Raw genomic sequence first — 22,073 nt, 5'->3', positions numbered from 1 at the left:
AGTAGACAATTTACGATGTATAGAAAAGGAAGCACGACAAACATACAAGTATAGATGATACAATTAAATTAATGTAAGCGTTACCAGTATACATCCACTCTTTCCTCCAGGGTTCACTACTTTGTACATAGTTATGATCTTTTCATACACTGGTGCCTATTTCTGAACACATATTTAGTTTTGCTCAACTTCAGCCTCGCACAAGTGCCATCATACTGTGCATATATGTCATTGTTGATATCTTTATTCATATTAATATACCCAACCATGCTTATGGGTATTCATTTGTCAGTGCTGTATAGTATTTCATATTTTACATTTATGTACTTTACTAAAAAATCAATATGGGAAAACACAGCAGGCTCGTCAGCCTGATTCACTCTGTGTAATTTCTGTCTTGTTGACAATGATAGTATGGGGGGAGAGGTGTCAAGATGGCAGTGGCTATCTGAGGAGCAAAGGACCTGAAACACCGAAATTGGTGAGTGAAGGGGCTACTGAATCCAGAAGAGAGTTATCTAGGCTTCCAGGAAGAAAGAGACTAGCCATGAACTGAGTCCATCTAGAATTAGGTCACTGGCAGACTCCTCTGAGCACTTTATCCCTAGGCACTTCCTGTATCCTACTCCCTATTCCCTCTTTGGAGGAGGCAGGAGGTGACCAGCAAATCCACCAATCCACCGCAGATAACACCGCCCATACCCCAGCCCCAGCGACAGCTGCAGCCCCAACAAAAGAAAACCCAGCTCAGGAACTGGGTCTGATAATACCCAACCCTTCCCGGCACTCCCCCGAAAGCACTGCAATAAGCCTGTCCTGGCCGAGCAGAAGGATAGAGCAAAGCCCTGCGGGTTCTGCCACAGACCACAGTGCCCGGGCTCCAGTACAGCTGGCTGCCCCTAGCAAACAGATCCTGGCTCGGGATCTGGGACTGAGGTCACTCAACCCTTCCTGACACAGCTGGCTGCCCCTAGCAAACAGATCCTGGCTAGGGATCTGGGACTGAGGTCACTCAACCCTTCCTGACACTCTCCCGGAACAAACCGCAATAAGGTCTAGGAACATGCTCTAGAACCAGTGGCTCCTGGCAGTGAAACCCCGGTTCTTGATCTAAGACTGAGGACACTCAACCCTACCAGATACTCCCCTGGAACCGGCCACCATAAGCTCTAGAACAGGGCAGCTTCTGGTTGAGATACCTGGGCCTGGGATATGGAAATGAGGGCACTCAACTTAACCCTTTCCAGTACTCCCCTGGGGCCAGCCTCCATAAGCTTTCCCTGGCAGAGGGGAAGGGCAGAGAGGTATCCTGTGGATTCCACCACAGACCGCAGTGCATGAGCCCCAGCCTCAGGATCTGGGACAGAGGAGATTCAGTCCACACTCCCCCTACCCACTCCCACCCCAGCACTTCCCTGGGTGGAAGTGAAGGATACAGAAGGAGCCTGCAGAGTCTGGCACAGCCCACACTGCCCAGGCCCCAGCACAGGCTGCGCCCAGCACAACACACAGTGCAGGTGGACACCAAGACCTGCTGCTACAGCACCACTGAGCTGATTGTTAGCCTACACCCTCATTTACCCCAGCAGGATCAAATCGGACAGTAGAGAGCAAGGGGAACCCCTGTACTTTCCAACTGGTCCTGCAAGGGAGTAAGGGTGCCTTTAAGGGCTTGTTTGCAGAGCCCCAGATCCAGGGCTTGTCTAGGCAAGCCACCAGACAACAACATCAAACTCAATGGAGAGAAACTTAAATCAATCCCACTGAAATCAGGGACAAGACAAGGCTGTCCACTCTCCCCATATATCTTCAACATAGTACTTGAAGTCCTAGCTAGAGCAATAAGACAAGTAAGGGAGATCAAGGGAAGGAAGACAAATCGGAAAGGAAGAAGTCAAAGTTTCACTATTCGCAGATGATATGATAGTCTACTGAGTGACCCCAAAAACTCAACCAGAGAACTCCTTCAGCTGATAAACATCTTCAGCAAAGTGGCTAGATACAAAATTAACTCAAAAAAAAAAAAATCAGAAGCCCTCCTGTATACCAAAGACAAAAGAGCAGAGAAAGAAATTAAAGAAACAACACCTTTCACAATAGCCACTAATAATATAAAGTACCTTGGGGTGACTCTAACCAAACAAGTAAAAGACCTGTTTGAGAAAAACTTCAAGTCTCTAAAGAAAGAAATTGAAGAAGATATCAGAAGATGGAAAGATCTCCCATGCTCATGGATCAGTAGGATTAACATAGTGAAAATGGCCATCCTGCCAAAAGCAATCTACAGATTCAATGCAATTCCCATCAAAATACCAACACAATTCTTTATAGACCTTGAGAGAAAATTTATCATCTTTATATGGAGACATCTCCATCCCATATCTCAAGCTGTACTACAGAACAATAGTAATAAAAACTTCATGGTATTGGCATAGAAACAGAATAGTGGATCAATGGAAATGAATAGAAGACCCAGAAATAAACCCACACAACTATAGATACTTGATTTTTGACAAAGAAGCCAAAACCATTCAATGGAAAAAAGTCAGCATCTTCAACAAAGGATGTCTACATGCACAAAAAATAAAAATAGATCCATATTTATCACCCTGACCAAAACTAAAGTCCAAGTAGATCAAAGACCTCAACATAAAACCCGACACATTAAATTGGTTAGAAGAAAAAGTGGGGAAGAGCCTAGAAATCATTGGCACAGGTGACAACTTCCTGAACAGAACACCAACAACACAGGCTCTAAGAGCAGCAATCAATAAATGGGACCTTATGAAACTGAAAGGCTTCTGTAAAGCAAAGGACACTGTCATCAAAACAAAACGAATGCCGACAGATTGGGAAAGGATCTTCACCAACTCTTTATCTGACAGAGGACTCATATCCAGTATATATAAAGAACTAAAGAAGTTAAATGCAACAAATCAAGCAATCCAATTAAAAAATGTGGTACAGAGCTAAACAGAGAATTCTCAGTAGAGGAATACAGAATGGCAGAAAAACATTTAAAGAAATGCTCAACCTCATTAGCCATCAGAGAGATGCGAATCAAAACAACCCTGAGATTTTACTTGACACCATCAGAATAGCTAAGATCAAAAACTCAAATGATAACACATGCTGGAGAGGTTGTGGAGAAAGGGGAACCCTCCTCCATTGCTGGTAAAAATGTAAATTGTACAACCACTCTGAAAAGCAATCTAGTGCTTTCTCAGACAACTAGGAATAGCGCTTCCTCAAGACCCAGCTATAGCACTCCTAGGCATATATATGCAAAAGACGCTCAAGTACACAACAAGGACATTTGCTCAACCATGTTTGTAGCTGCTTTATTTGTAATAGCCAAAAGCTGGAAACATCCCAGATGCCCCTCAACTGAAGAATGGATGCAGAAACTGTGGTACATCTATACAATGGAGTATTACTCAGCAATGAAAAATAAGGAAATCATGAAATTTGCAGGTAAATGGTGGGACCTGGAAAGGATCATCCTGAGTGAGTTGTCCCAGAAGCAAAAAGACACACACAGTATATTCTCACTCATATAAACATACAACATAGGATAAACCCACTAAAATCAGTACATCTAAACAAACTAAGCAAAAGAGAGGACCCTAACTAAAAGATTCAATCCTCATCCTGAAAGGCAAAGAGGATGGACATCAGAAGAAGAAGAAAACAGGAAACAACCTAGGAACCTGCTACAGACGGCCTTTGAAAGCCAGAAGAAGAAAACAGGAAACAACCTAGGAACCTGCCACAGAGGGCCTCTGAAAGCCTCTGCCCTGCAGACTATCAAAGCAGATGCTGAGCCTGATGGCCAACTGGCGGGCAGAGTGAATGGAATTTTAGGTAAGAAGTGGGAAATAGCAAGAGCTGGAGAGGACAGGAACTCCACAAGGAGAGCAACAGAACAAGAAAATTTGAACACAGGGAACTTCCCAAAGACTCATACTCCAACCAAAGACTATTCATGGAGATAACCTAGAACCCCTGCACAGATGTAGCCCATGGCAGTTTAGTGTCCAAGTGGCTTACATAGTGATGGGAAGAGGGACTGCCTCTGACATAAACTGATTGGCCTGCTCTTTGATCACCTCCCCCCGAGGGGGGAGCAGCCTTACCAGGCCACAGAAGAAGACAATGCAGCCATTCCTGATGTGATCTGATAGACTAAGATCAGAAGGAAGGAGAGGAGGACCTCCCCTATCAGTGGATGTGGGGAGGAGCATGCATGCAGAAAGGAGAGGTAGGGTGGGATCGGGAGGGGACAGGGGAGGGGCTTATGGGGGGATACAAAATGAATAAAGTGAATTAATAATAATAATAAAAAAAGATCATCCTGAGTGAGGTATCCCAAAAGCAGAAAGACACATTACTCACTTATATAGACCTATAAGATAGAATAAACATACTGAAATACTAAACAAGATAAACAAGAAAGAGGCCGGGGTTAGATGATCAATCCTCACTTAGAAAGACAAATGGGATGAACATTGGATGTAGAAGAAAACAAGCAATAGCCTCTGAAAGACTCTACCTAGCAGTGTATCAAAGCAGATACTGAGACTCATAACCAAACCTTTGGCAGAGTGCAGGGAATCATAAGAAAGAAGGGGGAGTTAGAATGACCTGGAGAGGACAGGAGCTCCACAAGGACCAAATATATCTGGGCACAGGGGTCTTTTATGAGACTGTTTCTCCAACCAAGGACCATGTATGGATATAACCTAGAACCTCTGCTCAGATGTAGCCCATGGTAGCTCAGTATCCAAGTGTGTTCCCTAGTAAGGAGAACAAGGACTATTTTTGACATGAACTCAATGGCAGGCTCTTTGACCTCCACCTCCCCAAGGGAGGAGAAGCCTTACTAGGCCACAGAGGAGGAACTTGCAGCCAGTCCTGAAGATACCTGTTAAACCAGGGTCAGATGAAAGGGAAGGAGGTCCTCCAGTATCAGTGGACTTGGAAAGGGGCAGGAGGAGATAAGGGAGGGAGGGTGGGTTGGGAGGAAATGAGGGAGCAGGATACAGCTGGGATACAGAGTTAATAAACTGTAAATATTTTAAAAAAATAAAAAAATCAATATTGGAATTATCTGCATGTTTTTAAATATAAATGGCTGCTAAAATATTAATGAATATACCCTATGACATGGGTTTTAAACACAATTTTGACAACAAATGGAAATTGTTTTGCCTGACACTTCTTCCAGAATCTGTACCATCCCTTGTAGGATAGTTATTTTACTTCCTCAAGTACCTACTAGAAATCTCTTTAGCAAACATTCTCACATAGTTTTGAACTTTATTTTAACTTATTTCAAATATTTAACCTGGGTGTCATGAACTGTACATTGTATTCCAAGCACATGGGAGGCTGAGACAGAGGATTACAAGTTCAACGCCAAACTTGAATAGACAGCAAGACTGCCTCAATAAATCAATAATAAAGCTACTCTTATATTTCAAAAATAATTCTACTCTGTAAAGGTATTTGATCTCAACATTTTAAGATATGATTTTGTTTTACAGTTTTCATATTGTCGTTGTTAGTTAGTTGTTAATTTAATAACCATTCCTTCCTATGCAGTTACTCTTCTGTCAATAAAGATTTTGAACCTTTATCTAGCTGTTTAGTTGGTGACTGGAAGATTTCCTTAGCTTGGTTTGATTTTTTATCTTTCTTCCTTTCTTTCTTTTTTATTTTATTTTATTTATTTTGGGAGGGGGGGTTGAGACAGGGTTTCTTTGTTTAGCCTTGGCTGTCCTGGAACTTGCTGTGTAGACCAAGTTGGCCTTGAACTCACAGAGCTCTGCCTGCCTCTGCCTCCTGAGTGTTGGGACTAAAGGAGTATACCACCATCTCTTGACTTTGGTTGGATTTTCTAGTATTACCATTCTCTTCAGTGTTTCTTTTCAGAATGCTACTGGGTCACATGACAGGCTCTCTCTCTTGATTCTTTGCCTTACTGTCATGTGATCTATAGCTTTTTGTTTTTGTTGTTGTTCTTTTTTTTGCTAAATTCCAGTGAATTCCTCATGTAACTTTAACATTAATTCTTTCTTGGCCTATGACCCATTCTACCTCAGTCTCTCATATCATTTTAAAATTTTCTCATATTTTTACTCTATAATTTAATTTTAATCTGCTTGGTCAATTTTACAGTCCCTCATCTTTTAATTCTTTAAACAAATATTTATGCTTTCACTACCATCCAGCTGTGCATGTGATTTTGCAGTCCGTTGTTTCTGCTGAGCAGCACTGATGTTGGCTTATTTTCTTTTATTTCATTGTACATGATTCATTCTTGAGCTCACCTTGTTTGAAATTGATTATGTAGGAAATAATAGTGCTTGGGTTTTAGTATTTGTGTTACCTTCTTTCAGGTAGCTGAAGGAATTACCAACTTTAGATCACTTTAAACTGTACCTTGACCTTGGGGTGAAAATGAGCCACACAGATAGGACACCATCTAGCCCTAAGTTTTCTGGTATGCCACCTTTCCTCCTGTAGACCCCAATCTAGGACACTAGACTGACAAGCAAACCTTTTCTTGGGGGTTTTCTTTTGCCCTTTGAGGGAATCACCCTTTGAGATTCTCACTCAAGCATCTCATGCTAGCACCAGGCTTTGTCCTGTCCATTAGAAGTCATGCAGAAATTCAACAGAGATTTTTAAAAAACAAAATTTAAAAAAAAAAAAGCTTGTTCTCAGGGAGAACACCAACTCCACAATGTTTCCTGATCTCAAGGGCATCACACTTCTTTAACATGACTGTTTTCTCTCTCTCTCTCTCTCTCTCTCTCTCTCTCTCTCTCTCATTATATCCCTTGTCCCCTATTTCAGGGGTTGAAGTAGGAGGCTGGGTTATATAAAAGTATAGGTCAAATGTGGTAAGGTACGTGACAGTACTTTATCACCTTTAAATCCGTATGTTTTGAGGATACTAATGATTATGCTACATCACATACAATCATCTCACAGGAAACAGCACCTAGGGTTCAAGAAATCTCATGCATAATTCAGAGTCTGCAGCTAAGAAACACTACACATTGCCTTGCTTGCCTCAGTATATACAAAAAAAGATGACAGTAGTGATTTCAAACTGCTGCTGAGACCCTCAGCAAAACAGGCAGTTACAGAGAGATCATGTCCTCTGACCCTCTCACACATGGAACAATTACCCCTTTGCATTTTGGCATATGGATTATGGAAACTACAAACTATGCAAATATCGTGACTAGGTAAAATTACATTTTAATTCCTTTTAATGAGAATATTCTAGAACTGTTACTCTTCAAAAAATTAAACCAACACCATTTAGCCTAGAAGGTAGTACTATTTACTAAGTAATAAAAATAAGATTCTTGCACCTATAATATGCCTGACATTTCTGTAAATGTTTTAAATAAGAAAGATTGCATTACTGACATGTTGTTGAAGACTTTGAAGAGCCAGATTAACATAAAATACTTGAAACTGTTCCTGGTATATATTAAAGAAGTTGGTAATTGGTACCCATTCTATTGGTGATGTTGATAGTGGAAGATGATGAGTATAATGATGGGGATGTTGACAGAGATAATGATGGTAGTGGTGGTAATGATGGGGGTGGTGATGGGGATGATGACGGTGCTGGTGGTGATGATAGGGATGATGGTGGAGATAATGATGGTGGTGGTGGTAGTGATGGTTATTTGGCCAACAGTGAGAGAAAGAGTTCAAAATAATACCATTGTTACCTCAACTGCAAGATATGAAAAAAAAAGAAAGAAAGAAAAACTCAAACTCAGGCACACAAAAGGAAACTAGAGGATGGATGATGCAATCACTTTTTTTCCTCAGTTTTTAAATTTTTATTTATATTTTATTAATTACAGTTTATTCACTTTATATCCCAGCTGTAGCCCCCTCCCTCATCCCCTTCCAATCCCATCCTCCCTTCCTCTTCTCCACCCATGCCTCTCTCCCAGTCCACCAATAGGGGAGGTCCTCCTCCTCTTCCTTCTAATCCTAGTCTATCAGGTCTCATCAGGAGTGGCTGCATTGCCCTCCTCTGTGGCCTGGTAAGGCTGCACCAGTTGGGGGCATTTTTACTCCATGTTGTCAAAAGGAATCTGCTCCAATACGCTATTAATAGCTTCGAGTATACACACCTTAGTGCTTTGTTCTGGATTATCTCTCCAACCCAAGTACACCTGGAAGACCACAGAGTTGATACCAGCAGACACTAACTAGATTTACTATTCGATGACATGTCTGAGCCCAGGAAATGAAAAATGAGTGAGTAGAAACACAATTAGAGAGGCACAGAGGCAAGTCTCAGAAATGTGGCTGGCCGCCTGACCAGAGTCCTGAGACTGAGCTCCAGAATGGCTGACTGCTGTGTCCCCTTTCCTATAAACCCAACTGAGTGGAGCTGAGAGGAAAGGCAGTTTGTTTTTAGGGTGTTAACTCTGCCTTCTCAGATCACCATCTCTCTGAATGAGATGCAATATAAGGATTCAGTTTCTCTCCCTGCCTTGTAATGTGTGGCAACAGGCTGCAAAAAGGCTAGTATTCCTCTTACATGACTGATATGTGCACACACTGGGAAACCAGGTCAGGACCAGCTAACTGCAACACTCGTGGATATATATGATATATAGATATATTAATATATAAATTATCCTCCGTGATGGCAAAAGCTAATGAAAGGTCAAAAGGACATTAGAGAGTAGATTCAAAGCACCAGTGACACCAACTAGACACCAGTCACACTCACTAGGACCCACCAAACAGTAGCTGCCCCAACCAAAGAAAGAACATGGGTTTAACCCGCAAAAATCTGGAAACTGGCACCCGTGGATGCTTCTGGCAGGACATAAAAGATTCACACTGGCCCTCCTCCATTGCTGGTGAGAATGTAAACTTATATAGCCACTTTGGAAATCAATCTGGCACTTTCTCAGAAAATTAGGAATAGTGCTACCCCAAGATCCAGCTATACCACTCTTAGGCATATATCTGAAAGATGTTCAACTATACAACAAGGACATTTGCTCAACTATGTTCATAACAGCTTTATTCATAATAGCCAGAATCTGGAAACAACCCAGATGTCCCTCAACTGAAAAATTGATACAGAAATTGTGGTACATTTATACAATGGAATACTACTTAGCAATTAAAAACAAGGAAATCATGAAATTTGCAGGCAAATGTTGGGAGCTAGAAAAGATCATCCTGAGTGAGGTATTCCAGAAGCAGAAAGACACACATGGTATATGCTCACTCATAAGTAGATATTAGACATATAATATAGGATAAACATAATAAAATCTGTACACCTAAAGAAGCTAAGCAAGGAGGAAGAGCCTGGGTAAGATGCCCAATCCTCATTCAGAAAGGCAAATGGGATAGACATCGGAAGAGGAAGAAAACAGGGAACAGAGCCAAAATATCTGGGTCCAGGGGTGCCTGCAGAGACTGATGTATCAACCAAGGACTGTGCATGGAGAGGAACTAGAACCCCTGCTCAGATGTAGCCCATGGACAGCTCAGTCTCCATGTGGGTTCCCTAGTAGGGGGAGCAGGAGCAGTCAATGGCATGAACTCAGTTGCCTGCTCTTTGATCACCTCCCCGTGGTGAGGTGGCCTTACTAGGCCACAGAAAAAAAGGATCCAGATTTCTCATGAGACCTGATAGGCTAGGTTCAGATAGTAGGAGAGAAAGACCCCCTCTATCTGTAGACTAGGAGAGGGACATGGGGGGAGGGTGGAACCAGGAAGAGATTTGGGAGGGGTCTATAACTGGGATACAAAGTGAATAAATTGTAAATAAGAAGAAGAAGAAGAAAGAAAGAAAATGAAAAAAGCAAAAAAAAAAAAAAAAAAAGATTCACACTGATCATTACAACTAAAAGAAACTGATGTTTTGCAGCCTAGCAGGAAATTTCAGGCATTGTGGTTCTCTCTGCCAGAGGAAGTAAGTGCCTGAACCTGACTTCTTAAGTTAGAACTCAACGGGTTTCCCACCACCGTCATACTTAAACCAGAGTTGCATGTTCATCTCTTAACACATGTACCCTGTCTGGTTTCTTTATGTCTCCTTCTTTCCCCTAAGTGAATACAACAGACTAAAACAAAACCCTTCAAATAGTATGAACATGTATCAAAACATCATTTTAACCTTCACAGAATGACATATATCATCCTTTCCTCCTTCCCTACCTTCAAAATTTTACAAGGGTTTTTCATTTAAGAACAAAATCCTTAACACCATCTTTTCTCCATTCTTTTAACACTTCTAATATTTTTTTAAATGTTATTTGTTGTTACTGCTAACCATTTCCTTTTTTTAAAGCATGTCCCTTATACCCTAGGCTAGCCTCAGATCTCATGTAGCTGAGAATGATCCCAAGTACCAGGATTACACCATGACACTCAGTCTGTGCAGTGCTGGGAATTGAACCAGGAGCTTTCTATGTTTGAGGCAAGCTGAACTACCACCCTTACCGCTCCTCTAGTATTCTATTTATTTTTTTCTGATTCAAGGCCTTTGCAAACCCACTCTCCCAGATATAATAACCCAGCCTTCAAATTAAAGTTAATTACATTCTACTCATTGGGTAATAGTGGATCTTGGTCAAAGAGGGCAGTATTTCAGTTAGGCAAAAAGTAAATTATGACCCTGTAATAGACAGCATCAAGTTTATTGATTGTAATAATATATGCTAGAAAATTCCTGTAAATTTTCATCTAAAAGTTCCCACTGAGCACACAAAAAATATTGAGTAAGATGGTTAATATGTGAGAACATTGATACATTAATTAGATTGATTTAATCATTTCATAATATATGTATGTCAACACATCATGTTGTAAATCTAAGTACGCACAGATTTTTTTTTGTCAACCCTACCTGAACAAAGCTCAATAATAGATTTTTAAAAAGAAACAACAATGAATCAATTTCTCCCCATTTCACATTCAGAGAAACATTTCTTATTTTCTAAGTCTAAATTAAACACCATTATTCTCTCACATGATGCTGTGACTTTGTTTGTAGCAGTTATCACAATGACTAATTATGGGACTATTATTTTTTTTATTAGTAGATGTTTATCTCCCCACTAGAAGCTCACCTCAGTGAGGAAAAGGACCATGTAAGTGTGTCTGCCTTCTGGCAGGGACAGTAGCCTGGTGCATTGCAGGCATTCAGCTGACATTTATTTAGTTACTCACTAATGCTCACTGTCTTCTCATGCTAGAATTAAAGGTGTTTTTAAGATGAACAGACTGAGTCTGGAGAAGTTACCTGAATTCCCTATGAAGACTGAACTAGTAAGTCATGGAAGAAATAGACTTATAAACTCAAATGTGACTCCTAGTTTTTCTCACCACCCATACAACAGGACAGCCATGATTTCTATTATCAAAGGAAAATCAAGAAACACCAGCTCTGGCCTGGAGAAACAAGGATTCCATCAGGCACTGGCGTTTTCCAGTATGTGAAACACCTGCATCTTCCCAAAGAAACAAACCTTGTTTCTTACTCCATCATTTTTCAGTGCCTGGAGACTCGACAGCAGAAGAAAAGTCACTTCAGCAGAATGGAACTCATGGATGAAATACCAAGACGCGGAAGAACCTATCCAGAGACCTCAAGTGGGTGAAATGAGCCAGTGCTCTGAGAAAGGCACACAACCTGCTGGAATGCAGCTTGAACTTTCACTCAGGACACAAACCTAAGTTTAACTTCCAGCAAAGTGCCATTAAAACAATAAACAAAAGCAGCCAACAAAAACAATAAGCATAAAGGATCTACCTAGGTCCTCTGCTTAGTGATGGAGGCGTCATAGGAACTCTATAGACCCAAACACAAAGAAGCAAATGCCCATGACGTGGTCAAAGAAAATAATGAGGAGACATAAATACTGGGTGTGTCACACCTTTCTTACTGAGGCAAAGATCTGGACTTGTTCTGTGGCCTTGCATCTGCATTTCTGTAATAGAAACACTGGTAAGCCAATCTGGTTTTCAAACCCTTTTCCTTCATTAAAATGAAGCTCCCACAGTGCCACCGTCTAAATCTCTCTCTTCATAATTATGATAAAACCATTCATTTCTCTTGTTTCACCTCTGGCTTCTGCCAGCAATGATAGACAGCATCTGTGTGCTTTGTCTTGTGAATTTTCCTACAATAAAGACAGAACAGACTTGACCCCAGGTGGATGTAGCTTTGCTGTGAGAGCTAAAGGCTGACTGTTAAAACAATGGTTCTCAACCTTCCTAATGCTATGACCCATCAGTACAATTCCTAATGTTGTGGTGACCTCAACCATAAAATTATTTTGTTGTTGCTTCCTAACTATAATTTTCCTACTGTTATGAATCATGATGTAAATATCTATGTTTTCCAATGTTCTTACGTGAACCCTGTGAATGGGTCATTTCCACCCCAGAGCAATTGCAACCCACAGGTTGAGAACCACTACCATAGAGGCAAGCACAGCTTTCCCCGGGTCTCCAACAATGCTCTCCTCCCCAGCAAGCTAAGCAGCTTATATTTGAGCTGTATACGTGGGCATTCAAAACACACACTCCAAACACTTCTACCCTACGTCAAATTTCAGGAAGTCTACACCACTCCAATTCCCAGCGACTTGCCCAACCTAGCAATTCACACAAAGAACAATGGCATGCTGGGCCATATGCCACAGAGGTAAAGTCCGCGCCATCCACCGATCATTTAAGAAAGATGCTTTATGAGAATTGAATGACCTTAGGGTCCCACAACCAGAATATATATCACAAAAGAAACCAGAGCCCTGGGGGCTGAAAAGATCCCTTTATCCTGTGCCATCAGAACAGGACTGTCAAAGGAGAGTGGGCTCCATGTCCTTGCAGGTTTTGTCTTAGGAAACACCCAGTTTTTGAGTTTACTGTCTTCAAGTACCCTAGTTTCCAGTCTTCCCTCTGGATCACTGGACCTTTTTATGGGAATGCCAGAGACCTTCACCCATTCAAGCACTGCCACGGGCACTGTCTTCTTTACACAGTGCTGTATTTTAAATGCCTCTACCCAGAGCATAGCAGCTGCATTGCAGCCTTGCCTTCGTGGTGGTCCATGTTAGCTCATGTTTGCGGGGTTTGCATCTGACCCATCTGTAAACATACAGAGAACATCCCCCGCCATGAAAAACTTCTAATTCCTCTGTGTTCACAAAAGCCCACATTCTCATTAAATGCCTCTTTCCCAAATCTCTTTCACCTCTAATACCCTGAAGTCATTTCTCTAAGATCATTTCAATTATAAACCCACCTGAAATGATCAGGAAGAGTGGGAGTGAAATTCACACGATAGCAGGATTCTTTGGGAAGATTTAATTGAAGAGCATAAAATCTTAAATAGTACAAATAATCTCAGCTAATTTCAGTCCAGGCCAGATGACAAGGCAAGTGAGCATGAATTAAAATTACAGATAAACACATTTGGAACAGATGTCGGGAAGAACTTTCTTCCAACACCCAAAGTCATAAACATGAAGAGAAACCCTCCAAAGTTATTGGCAATGCTGAAGATACAATTAGAGCTGATTATGAGGGAAATAAAACTCCGAGGAGTGTGTTGAGGGTGCCAGGATGGGCCAAATGATTGGTGTGTTTTCCTGGAGCGGTCTTGAGAATGCACGGTCAAGATTATTAGCTTTTTTTATTTTCCAGCCTTTGACTTGGAGTACCAGAAATCCATGGGCAATATTTTCTGCTAAGAAATATTCAGTCCTTCATTCATTACCTTTTCCAGGAAGGAGCAAAGCTGCCACTCCACTGTCCGCATAGCCTTTCCACCTACTGACCTCACACCCTAACTGGACAGGCCTCTGCTATGGCCATTACCTCAAAGCAATGAGAATAAGCAAATTTCACAGGTGGCTCTGAGATATCAGAGAAAAAAACGTTGCAGTGGTGGTCAGTCAGGGCAGGGTTGCTCTGGGTACTACCCAGGTGACTGAGACCTACAGGCACAGCAATAGCAAAGAGCCCCCAGCTATGCCCATTGTATTTGACCCCATTGCAAGCGTCTTCCTAAACTGTAATGTGGTTCTTTTCCTAGGTCCATCTTGACTGCACCAACAGCCTTGTGGATTGAGCTATCTGTTCAGTTGGTTCCCTTATCTTCCTTAAAGGTAGAGGGAATTGTCTGCAGTATTGATACAACCAAAGATTTGAAAGAAGCAAGGCACCCAAGATTCTGGTCTGAATTCCATAATATGCTACTATGCTTAGCTATACAGTCTCTGATAGAAAGAAAGAAAGAAAGAAAGAAAGAAAGAAAGAAAGAAAGAAAGAAAGAAAGAAAGAAAGAAAGAAAGAAAGAAACCTCAATGTAAAACAAAGGTCTGTATCTTTCATCTTGATTAGTCAGTCAGATTAGCAGCAGACATACCATAAGAAATATGTCAATAATTTAATAAAAAAAATTTAATGGTCAAAGTAATGAGTTATAACTTGAAGACATAAGTTACAACTCAGAAAAATGGTTTTTTAAATATTATCATATTCTTGGAATATAGAGTATATTATCCAATGCTGAATATTATACCATTTAAGGTTATAAATGTAAAAAATACAGAACATAATCAGAAGGTCAATTAAAAACAAGGAAATCATGAAATTTGCTGGCAAATGGTGGGATCTAAAAATGATCATCCTGAATGAGGTATCCTAGAAGCAGAAGGACACACAGTATATACTCACTTATAAGTGGATATTAGACATGTAATATAGGCTAAACATACTAAAATCTATACACCTAAAGAAGGTAAGCAAAAAGGAGATCCCTGGGTAAGATGATCAATCCTCACTCAGAAAGAAAAACGGGATAGACATTGGAAGAAGGAGAAAACAGGAAACAGAACAGGAGCCTACCACAGAGGTCCTCTGAAAGACTCTACTAAGCAGTGTATCAAAGCAGGTGCTGAGACTCATAGCCAAACTTTGGGCAGAGTGCAGGGAATCTTATGAAAGAAGGGGAAATAATAAGACCTGGAGGGGACAGGAGCTTCACAAGGAAAACAGAACCAAAATATCTGGGCACAGGGGTCTTTTCTGAGACTGATACTCCAACCAAGGACCTAATGCTCAGATATAGGCCATGGTAGCTCAGTCTCCAAGTAGGTTCCCTAGTAATGGGAACAGGGACTGCCTCAGACATGAACTCAGTGGCTGGCTCTTTGATCACCTCCCTCTAATGGGGGAGCAGCCTAGCCACGCCACAAAGGAGGACAATGCAGCCAGTCCTGATGAGATCTGATAGGCTAGGGTCAGATGGAAGGGGAGGAGGATGGGGGGAGAAGAGGAAGGGAGGGTGGGGTTGGGAGGGAATGAAGGAGGAGGCTACAGCTAAGATACAAAGTGAATAAACTGTAATTAACATAAAAAATTAAAATTAAAAATAATATAATGAGAATGTCTGCTCTGTCCCTTGCATTAGATATGTTATATATAATCATAACATGTGATTATTTAAAGTAATGTTATTTGTTAAACTGGATATTGTTATGGTGATCAAATAAACAATGACCTGGAGATGGAGGGCAGTTCTCTCTAGTGCTCAGACTATGCCTCTTGGGTAAGACAGCCTAACAAATTCTTAACAAGATTTAATCTTGGGAAATGTCAAATTCCCAAAGCAGAAGAAAAGCTTTGACTCAAACTTCCAAGGAATGGCACCTCAGACAACATCCCTCATTATACAGACTTGATACTCCCAGTGAGAAAGAAAGGGTGAAAACACACATTGTAAGCCCCTCTATGCAAGAGTATAGAGAATGTAGCCATTCGGGTTTCCATCATCAGTCACACTAGGGTGGCAGAAGGCATGTGGCAGTATCATCGCAGAGCCAACTCCAGAGATAACACATTTTATCTCATCAGATGTCAACATCTCTCTCTAGGTGCCGGAAAGAGATCTCAGTCCACAAACAAGGTAGGCTTCCCATATGCAGGGTAAAAGCTGCTTTAGTATGGGGCTGGAGATAGGTCTCAGCAGTTGAGGGCGCTGGCAGGACCCAGATTCGATTCCAAGCACAAGATGATGGCTCACAACTGTCTATAACTCCAGGTCTGGGGGATCTGATGCCTCTAACCTATGCAGGAATCCATTTACATAGTACAGAGACATACATCCAGACAAATGCTTCTGAACATAAAATAACTTTTATTTTAATTACTTTTCATTGATATGTAATAGTTTCTGCTTTTTTTTTCTTTATGTTTTGAGGATGTGGGGTGAAAAAAAAACTGAATGGGGGATGGAGCTTAGATGAAGTCCCTGAAATCCATGGGCCCCTCTCCATCTAAGATCCCACCCAGAAAATACAAACATAAGGAAAAAGATGAAAGACAGTGAATGACATGGCAGAATGCCTGTTTCTCTCAGAACTGTGTGAGATCATTATGACACCTCTAAATGAGATTTTAAGGAAAAAATTGGAACTCAAAGAAATGGAGTGAGATTCACAGTGTACGTGGTTCAGGAACACGAATGCTGAGTTCATCTGGAAAAAACCATTTAAGTTGGAATGCTTTACGGGGAAGTCCTAGCCCCTATCCTGATGTTGGCCTTACACTTTGTAGTTGCATGATGCCAACCAGGATCAAACATATGGAGAAGTGAGTTCATGTTCTGGGACTCTCAGCTCCTACCATGTAGAGGAGGAGATAATGACAGTGGGTAGTGCTGCAGAGGCTCTTGGTCAAAAACGATGCTTTGTTTTATCTCTGCAACTTTATTAATAAATATGTCTGACTTTCGTGCTGGAGGGGAGGAGTAGAAAAAGGGTAAATGTGAGGTGATATGAGCTAAATGTTAGACGACTGAAGTGCTTTTCTTAACTCAAAAGCATCAAAGTTCATTCAGAAAAAAATCTAGCTAACTGCTCATTTGGCAGTGTGAGGGATTGGGGATAGGTATGGCTTCTATACAGTAGCTATTATTATCAGTTTTTACCATAAAGAAAATTTAATTAGAGCATTAAAAAAAATCCCAAAATTAGGGAAGCTATAAATCTCCACAGCTGCCCAGAGGAAGAGAATCAAGGACAGAAGGAAAAGGGTCATGCCGCTTGAGTGCAGCCTGCATGAAGGTCACCTTCTTGGCAGCTAAGAGGCACGTAGCGGTGCAGGACAAAGGTCCAAAGTATTATTGAGGAAAGCATTCTTAAAGCAGAGGCAGAGGAGGAGAAACAAGACAAGTTACCCTTCCCAGGGTCATTTAAGAAAGTGGACAGACTCCTCAAGCCACATAGGCACGGCTCTGTAAGATACTGCAACAAGGGCAGGAATTCTGGGAAGGAGAAGTACAGCATGTCATTAATGACTAAAGAGGCCGCCCACATTTTAGCACACCTTAAGGTGAGCTGCCTTCCTCAAGGCGGTTCCTGGACCATGTCTGACCTGCCAAGCTGGGATGCCGGGTCTCCCTCCACCCAGGCCAGACGTTGACCAGATTTCTCTTAGTGGACCCTTACTGCTGCATAGCTATGATTTTAACTAGATTAGAGTTAAAAGATTTACAATAAATTCTAAGTTCTCTTAATCCAACTAATTCTCCCTGAGTGAAAACTTCACAGAAGAAAGAATGTTTGACATTTGAAGATAGAAGAGTGAATTTGGTAAAAAGGGGAAGATTCCAGAAAGAAGAAGTGAAAGAAATTCTGCCCCACAAATTAATTAGCAATTAAATGTCACATAGGTTTGAAAGATAAATGTCAAGAGAGGGGGATCAAAAGAGATGGTTCAATGGTTAAGAGCACTGGCTGTTCTTGCAAAGAACCTGAGCTCAGTTTCCAGCACCCACACAGCAGTTTACAAACATCTGTAGCTATAGTTCCAGGGAGCACAACACCATCTTCTCACTTCTGTAGGCAACAGGCATGTACATGGTACACAGGCATACATGCTAGCCAAATACTTGTTCACATAATATAAAATAATAAAATAAAAGAAAATGTATTTTAAAAATTAAAAATTTTAAGCCAAGAGAAGTAAAGAAACAAAGGGTCTAATTTGCCATACTTTCCAAGAAACCCCATTGACTGTGTCTTTTCTGAATTTCTTCTGGAAGATGCAGAATTCAAAACACAAAAGAAACTCTCATCTACATAAGCATTTCCAAAGAAAACCATCACCCTCTCACTCCAGATATTTCCTAGTAGAGCAAAAAGTATGCATGGGCCACAGCTTCGCATCGTGGCCCTGACTAAGGTGGACACTATGAAGTCTGCCCCCTGCCTCTTGTTCCTCTACACCTGAACCAGAGTTAGCAAAGGCCACCATTGTTTTTCTGGTGGGAGCCTCTCATGCCTGTGGGATAGCTCCCAGCAGCCCTGCTGATAAAGAAGGCAAGATCTAGACAAGTACAAGCAGAGGCAGAGGCACCTATTGTAAACTGGGTCAGAGCATGAAATTCCTCTTCAGTTTCTGTGCCCTAATCAATGTTTCTGCTCTAATGAAGCCATTAATCAGAAAGGATCTGCATAAACAGAGGCCCACTTGGCACCTCAACAATAGCTAGTGATGGATTTTTGCATTAAATTATAAGACCTACCTAACAACCTTATTGGTTCCCAATAAATGCATCTCTCTGAAATTCAATATTTGGGTATTCCTGAGATCTCCCTGCTGCAAATAAGCTTATAGTCATATATGCTCTACAGCTCTTCTCTTTGAGAGGAAACATACCCTCCAGGAGGGAGGCTAATAAGACTCCAGAATTTAACCAAATTCACAAAGCTCAAAAATTCCTGAAACTTAACAGGCTTAGACTGCTCAGAAAGAGTGACCCCCTCAGCCATGCTCCTGTGAGTGACACCTTACCCATGCTTCTTTAACTCATTTCAATAAACTCATGGTTCACCAAGATAGACTTGGGTAGAATTATTTCTTCAGTCTGCCTTCAGTGCCCTATCCAAAGTGGGCAGACATTTGTTCCCATCTCTCCAGGAAAATGTCATGGAGGACAAAGGTAGATCAGCCAGGGCTGATATGCAGATGGCAGAGTTATCATGTCCCTGATTCTACATCTGTTGTTTTGAGAGCAATGAGATTTTATATAGCAGAACTCTCTCCTGACCAACCACTGAGTGTAATCAGAACTTCAGATGAAAACACATATCATAATAACAGATGTTTTCCATGTATTTGGAAAGGTGTTGGGTGTGGAATCAGACAATCAGGACCTGCTATCAAGGCATTCCTATAAATAGTTTTGGATGCACTCATACGCCTACACTCCAGCTTCCTTTGTGCTGCAAGAGTGAAGTTAAGGAGGCCTACAAGAAAAGTAGTCTGCAAGAGCTAAAATAGTCACTTTCTAGCTCTTCATAGTAAGAAAAATCTTATGCTTTCTAGAAAAACAAAAGGAGAAGGAGGAGGAAGAGGAGGAGGTAGAGAAGAAGGAGGACGAGAAGGAGGAGGAAGAAGAAGTAGGAGAGGAAAAGTTAAGTGTGACATGACCTGAGCTAAACTGTTAGACTCTGTGTCTTCCTTAACTCAGAAAGCACCAAAACTCAGCTAAGGAGGTTCCAGCTGAGCGGGTATTGGAGACTGTGAGGTCTTGGGATAGGCACATAGTGGCTATGATTTTCACTGGATTGCTGTGTTAAGGATAAATTCTGGGTTCTCCTAACCCACCTAGTTCTCCCTGAGTGAGAACTTAGGGAAAGAATCAGCTCATGAGCTAACAATTGAAGACATAAGAATAAATTTGGTATGGAAAGAGACCTAGAAAGAGAAAACAATTCCTGCCTAAGAATTAATTAGCAGGTACACTTATTTGAAGTTCTGAGTCATTCTGTGTGAGAACCGGCCAGTGGATGAGGCAGGGAGGAGTACTGCTCAGCCCCACTCAGTAAGAAAATGTAATGATGGTAATTGTTGTTCTTACAGGAACGATCATTTGCTTTAATATAGAAACTACTGCTTATTGGATGTCTGTCACATGCTGGGCCTTCTGCTCCGAGATTACGCATTATCCCATTTAATCTTCACAGCAGTCTTATAAGGTGGATACTATTATTATCCTCATTTTACAATTGAGAAGGCAATCTTAGAGAGAGGTAACTGGGCTCTGCAAGTCTCTGCAATCAGGGTGGAGGGAGTAAGGCAAGTTGTCATCATACCACTGGTCATCAAACCTTCACACCTACCACCAGCCCCACCCAGAGGCCTCCACCACACCCACTCACCTCGGCAGACCCTGCAGCACTGATTTTCAGGAAGAATATGATCCTTTTTGGAGCAGTTCAAAGGAGGGCAACCTTCTGTAATTTTTACCAAGACTCCACCCTAGAAGCCAAGTAACCAGGAAAGAATTAGCTCATCTGGAAAGCCGATCACAGGTACTAGAATGTCCCTTATTGCTAGCATTCGGAGGTAACCACCCAGACGCTAAGAGCCTTCCTGGGATTTCCACTGAGAATTACAATCCTGCAAGTCAAACTGATGAGCCCAGGGAGAGAGAGCAGGCTTCCTTTGTGTATCAAAACAGCCTGGGCTTCAACAAGTTCCATTTGCTTTTTTGTTTGTGTGTTTGTCTTTTGTTGTTGTTGTTGTTGTTGTTGTTTTTAAGTCTCTGTTTTAAGGCAAAGGGATGCCCACAGGGACCTACTGATAATTTCCAACAGCTTGACTACTGACTGCCGAGGCATCCTGTGTCAGACCCTGAGTTCCAGGCTGTAAAATGCAATTGTTTGCTTTGTGAAGGCCTCTATTAAACAGTTCCAGCATCCCACGGGCCGCAGCCTTGTCACCAGAGATGGACAGAATGTCTCCCTAGTTCTCAGTGAGCTTACAATTCAGGTGGAATGAGTTATATAATTCCAAAGCTGGAAATGCTGATAAGGTGCAGAAATTCTTTTTAAAATGTGTTCTGATACAGGCAATGTAATATGCTTCGTAGAGTAAGTCTTCCCAGACATGGAGAAATTATGAAGGGGAACTTGAATAATTGTATATGGAACTTTACAGGCCAAGACTATAGACAAGGTACATGAGCACGAAAGAGCATCAGTCAGATGAAAAATAGATTTTTCATCTGGCTGTAAATAACATAATTTATAGCAATGTTGTTAAATATTCAGTTGTTGTAGACTCTTGGCCTCACTGATCTAAGGTCTTCCTCATTGGCTCGAGTGGTATTTGCATTTAGATTTATGCTGAATTTTTTAAAATAAACCCATTAATTACATTCTTTTCCTAGGTTGAAGGGACTTTTAGTTTATCTAAAGCATTTAGGTTTTTTGCTCCCATTCTTTGCAAAAGACAGCCAAGAAGAGGAGTCTCACTTTAAGCCAAAAGGCAGTCCCAAACACAAGTGGGTAGAAGACAGGATAGAGCTACCCAGCCATGAGGGTAAGAGAGACAGATACCATGTTTTATATTTCAAAGAGACTTCCTGTTCCTCTGACCACCCTACCCCCTTCCCAGTTCTTTAGTTTGGCAGAATTGACACTCATTCCCAGAGATGAGCACAGCCACAATATCAAATGCCAAACATAAATAGGAAATACAAGACTCGTGTTTGAGTGCTATCACACTGGCAGCATAAAGTGAGCCACAGACATCAGCTACCCATCTTCCAGTAAGTTATCTGCAACATGCCTTCCTCTCCTTTCATGAAGTTTCCCAGCCAGCCTTGCTCCTAGCATTCTCTCTCATATTGTTTTTCTTTAGCGTTCTTTCCAAACTCTTTTCTCCTGAATCCACATGGGATTGGCCCTAAGATACAACAACTAACTGATCCTGTTACTGTTACACTCAGTCCTCTTTTCCCACCAGATTCTATTCTCATTCCTCAGGTAGAGGATGATGGTCAGTTTCTAACCTCGACAGTAAGTATCAAGCCTAAGACTGCTGTCAACATCAGCGTCAAACCAATTATTCCAAGGCAACAGAAGCTAACCACCTTGCTGTCAGGAACTGGACTGACTGGGAAGGGAAATGAATGACAAATCAACTCCAATCCCATCATTCCATAGTAAGATACTGGTTTTGGTGCATTCCCTCCAGCA

General features: G+C 41.4%; 1 protein-coding gene across 2 annotated transcripts in view; it reads right to left on the bottom strand.

Moving 5' to 3' along the window:
• The window catches only part of Nell1 (neural EGFL like 1), a 950,996-nt gene that overhangs the window by 645,275 nt on the left and 283,648 nt on the right, over positions 1–22,073 (bottom strand). For both annotated transcript variants that reach the window (XM_055608364.1, XM_055608365.1), the window contains exon 11: positions 20,250–20,349. In XM_055608364.1, the coding sequence (XP_055464339.1) occupies positions 20,250–20,349 (100 nt within the window). The remainder of the gene's footprint in view (positions 1–20,249; positions 20,350–22,073) is intronic.

The sequence above is a fragment of the Psammomys obesus genome, unplaced genomic scaffold, assembly GCF_907164565.1.
Source record: "Psammomys obesus unplaced genomic scaffold, mPsaObe1.curated_primary_1811, whole genome shotgun sequence".
Classification (NCBI taxonomy): domain Eukaryota; kingdom Metazoa; phylum Chordata; class Mammalia; order Rodentia; family Muridae; genus Psammomys; species Psammomys obesus.
Note: the sequence above shows the minus strand (reverse complement) of the source record. Positions and strands in the feature narration are given on the sequence as shown.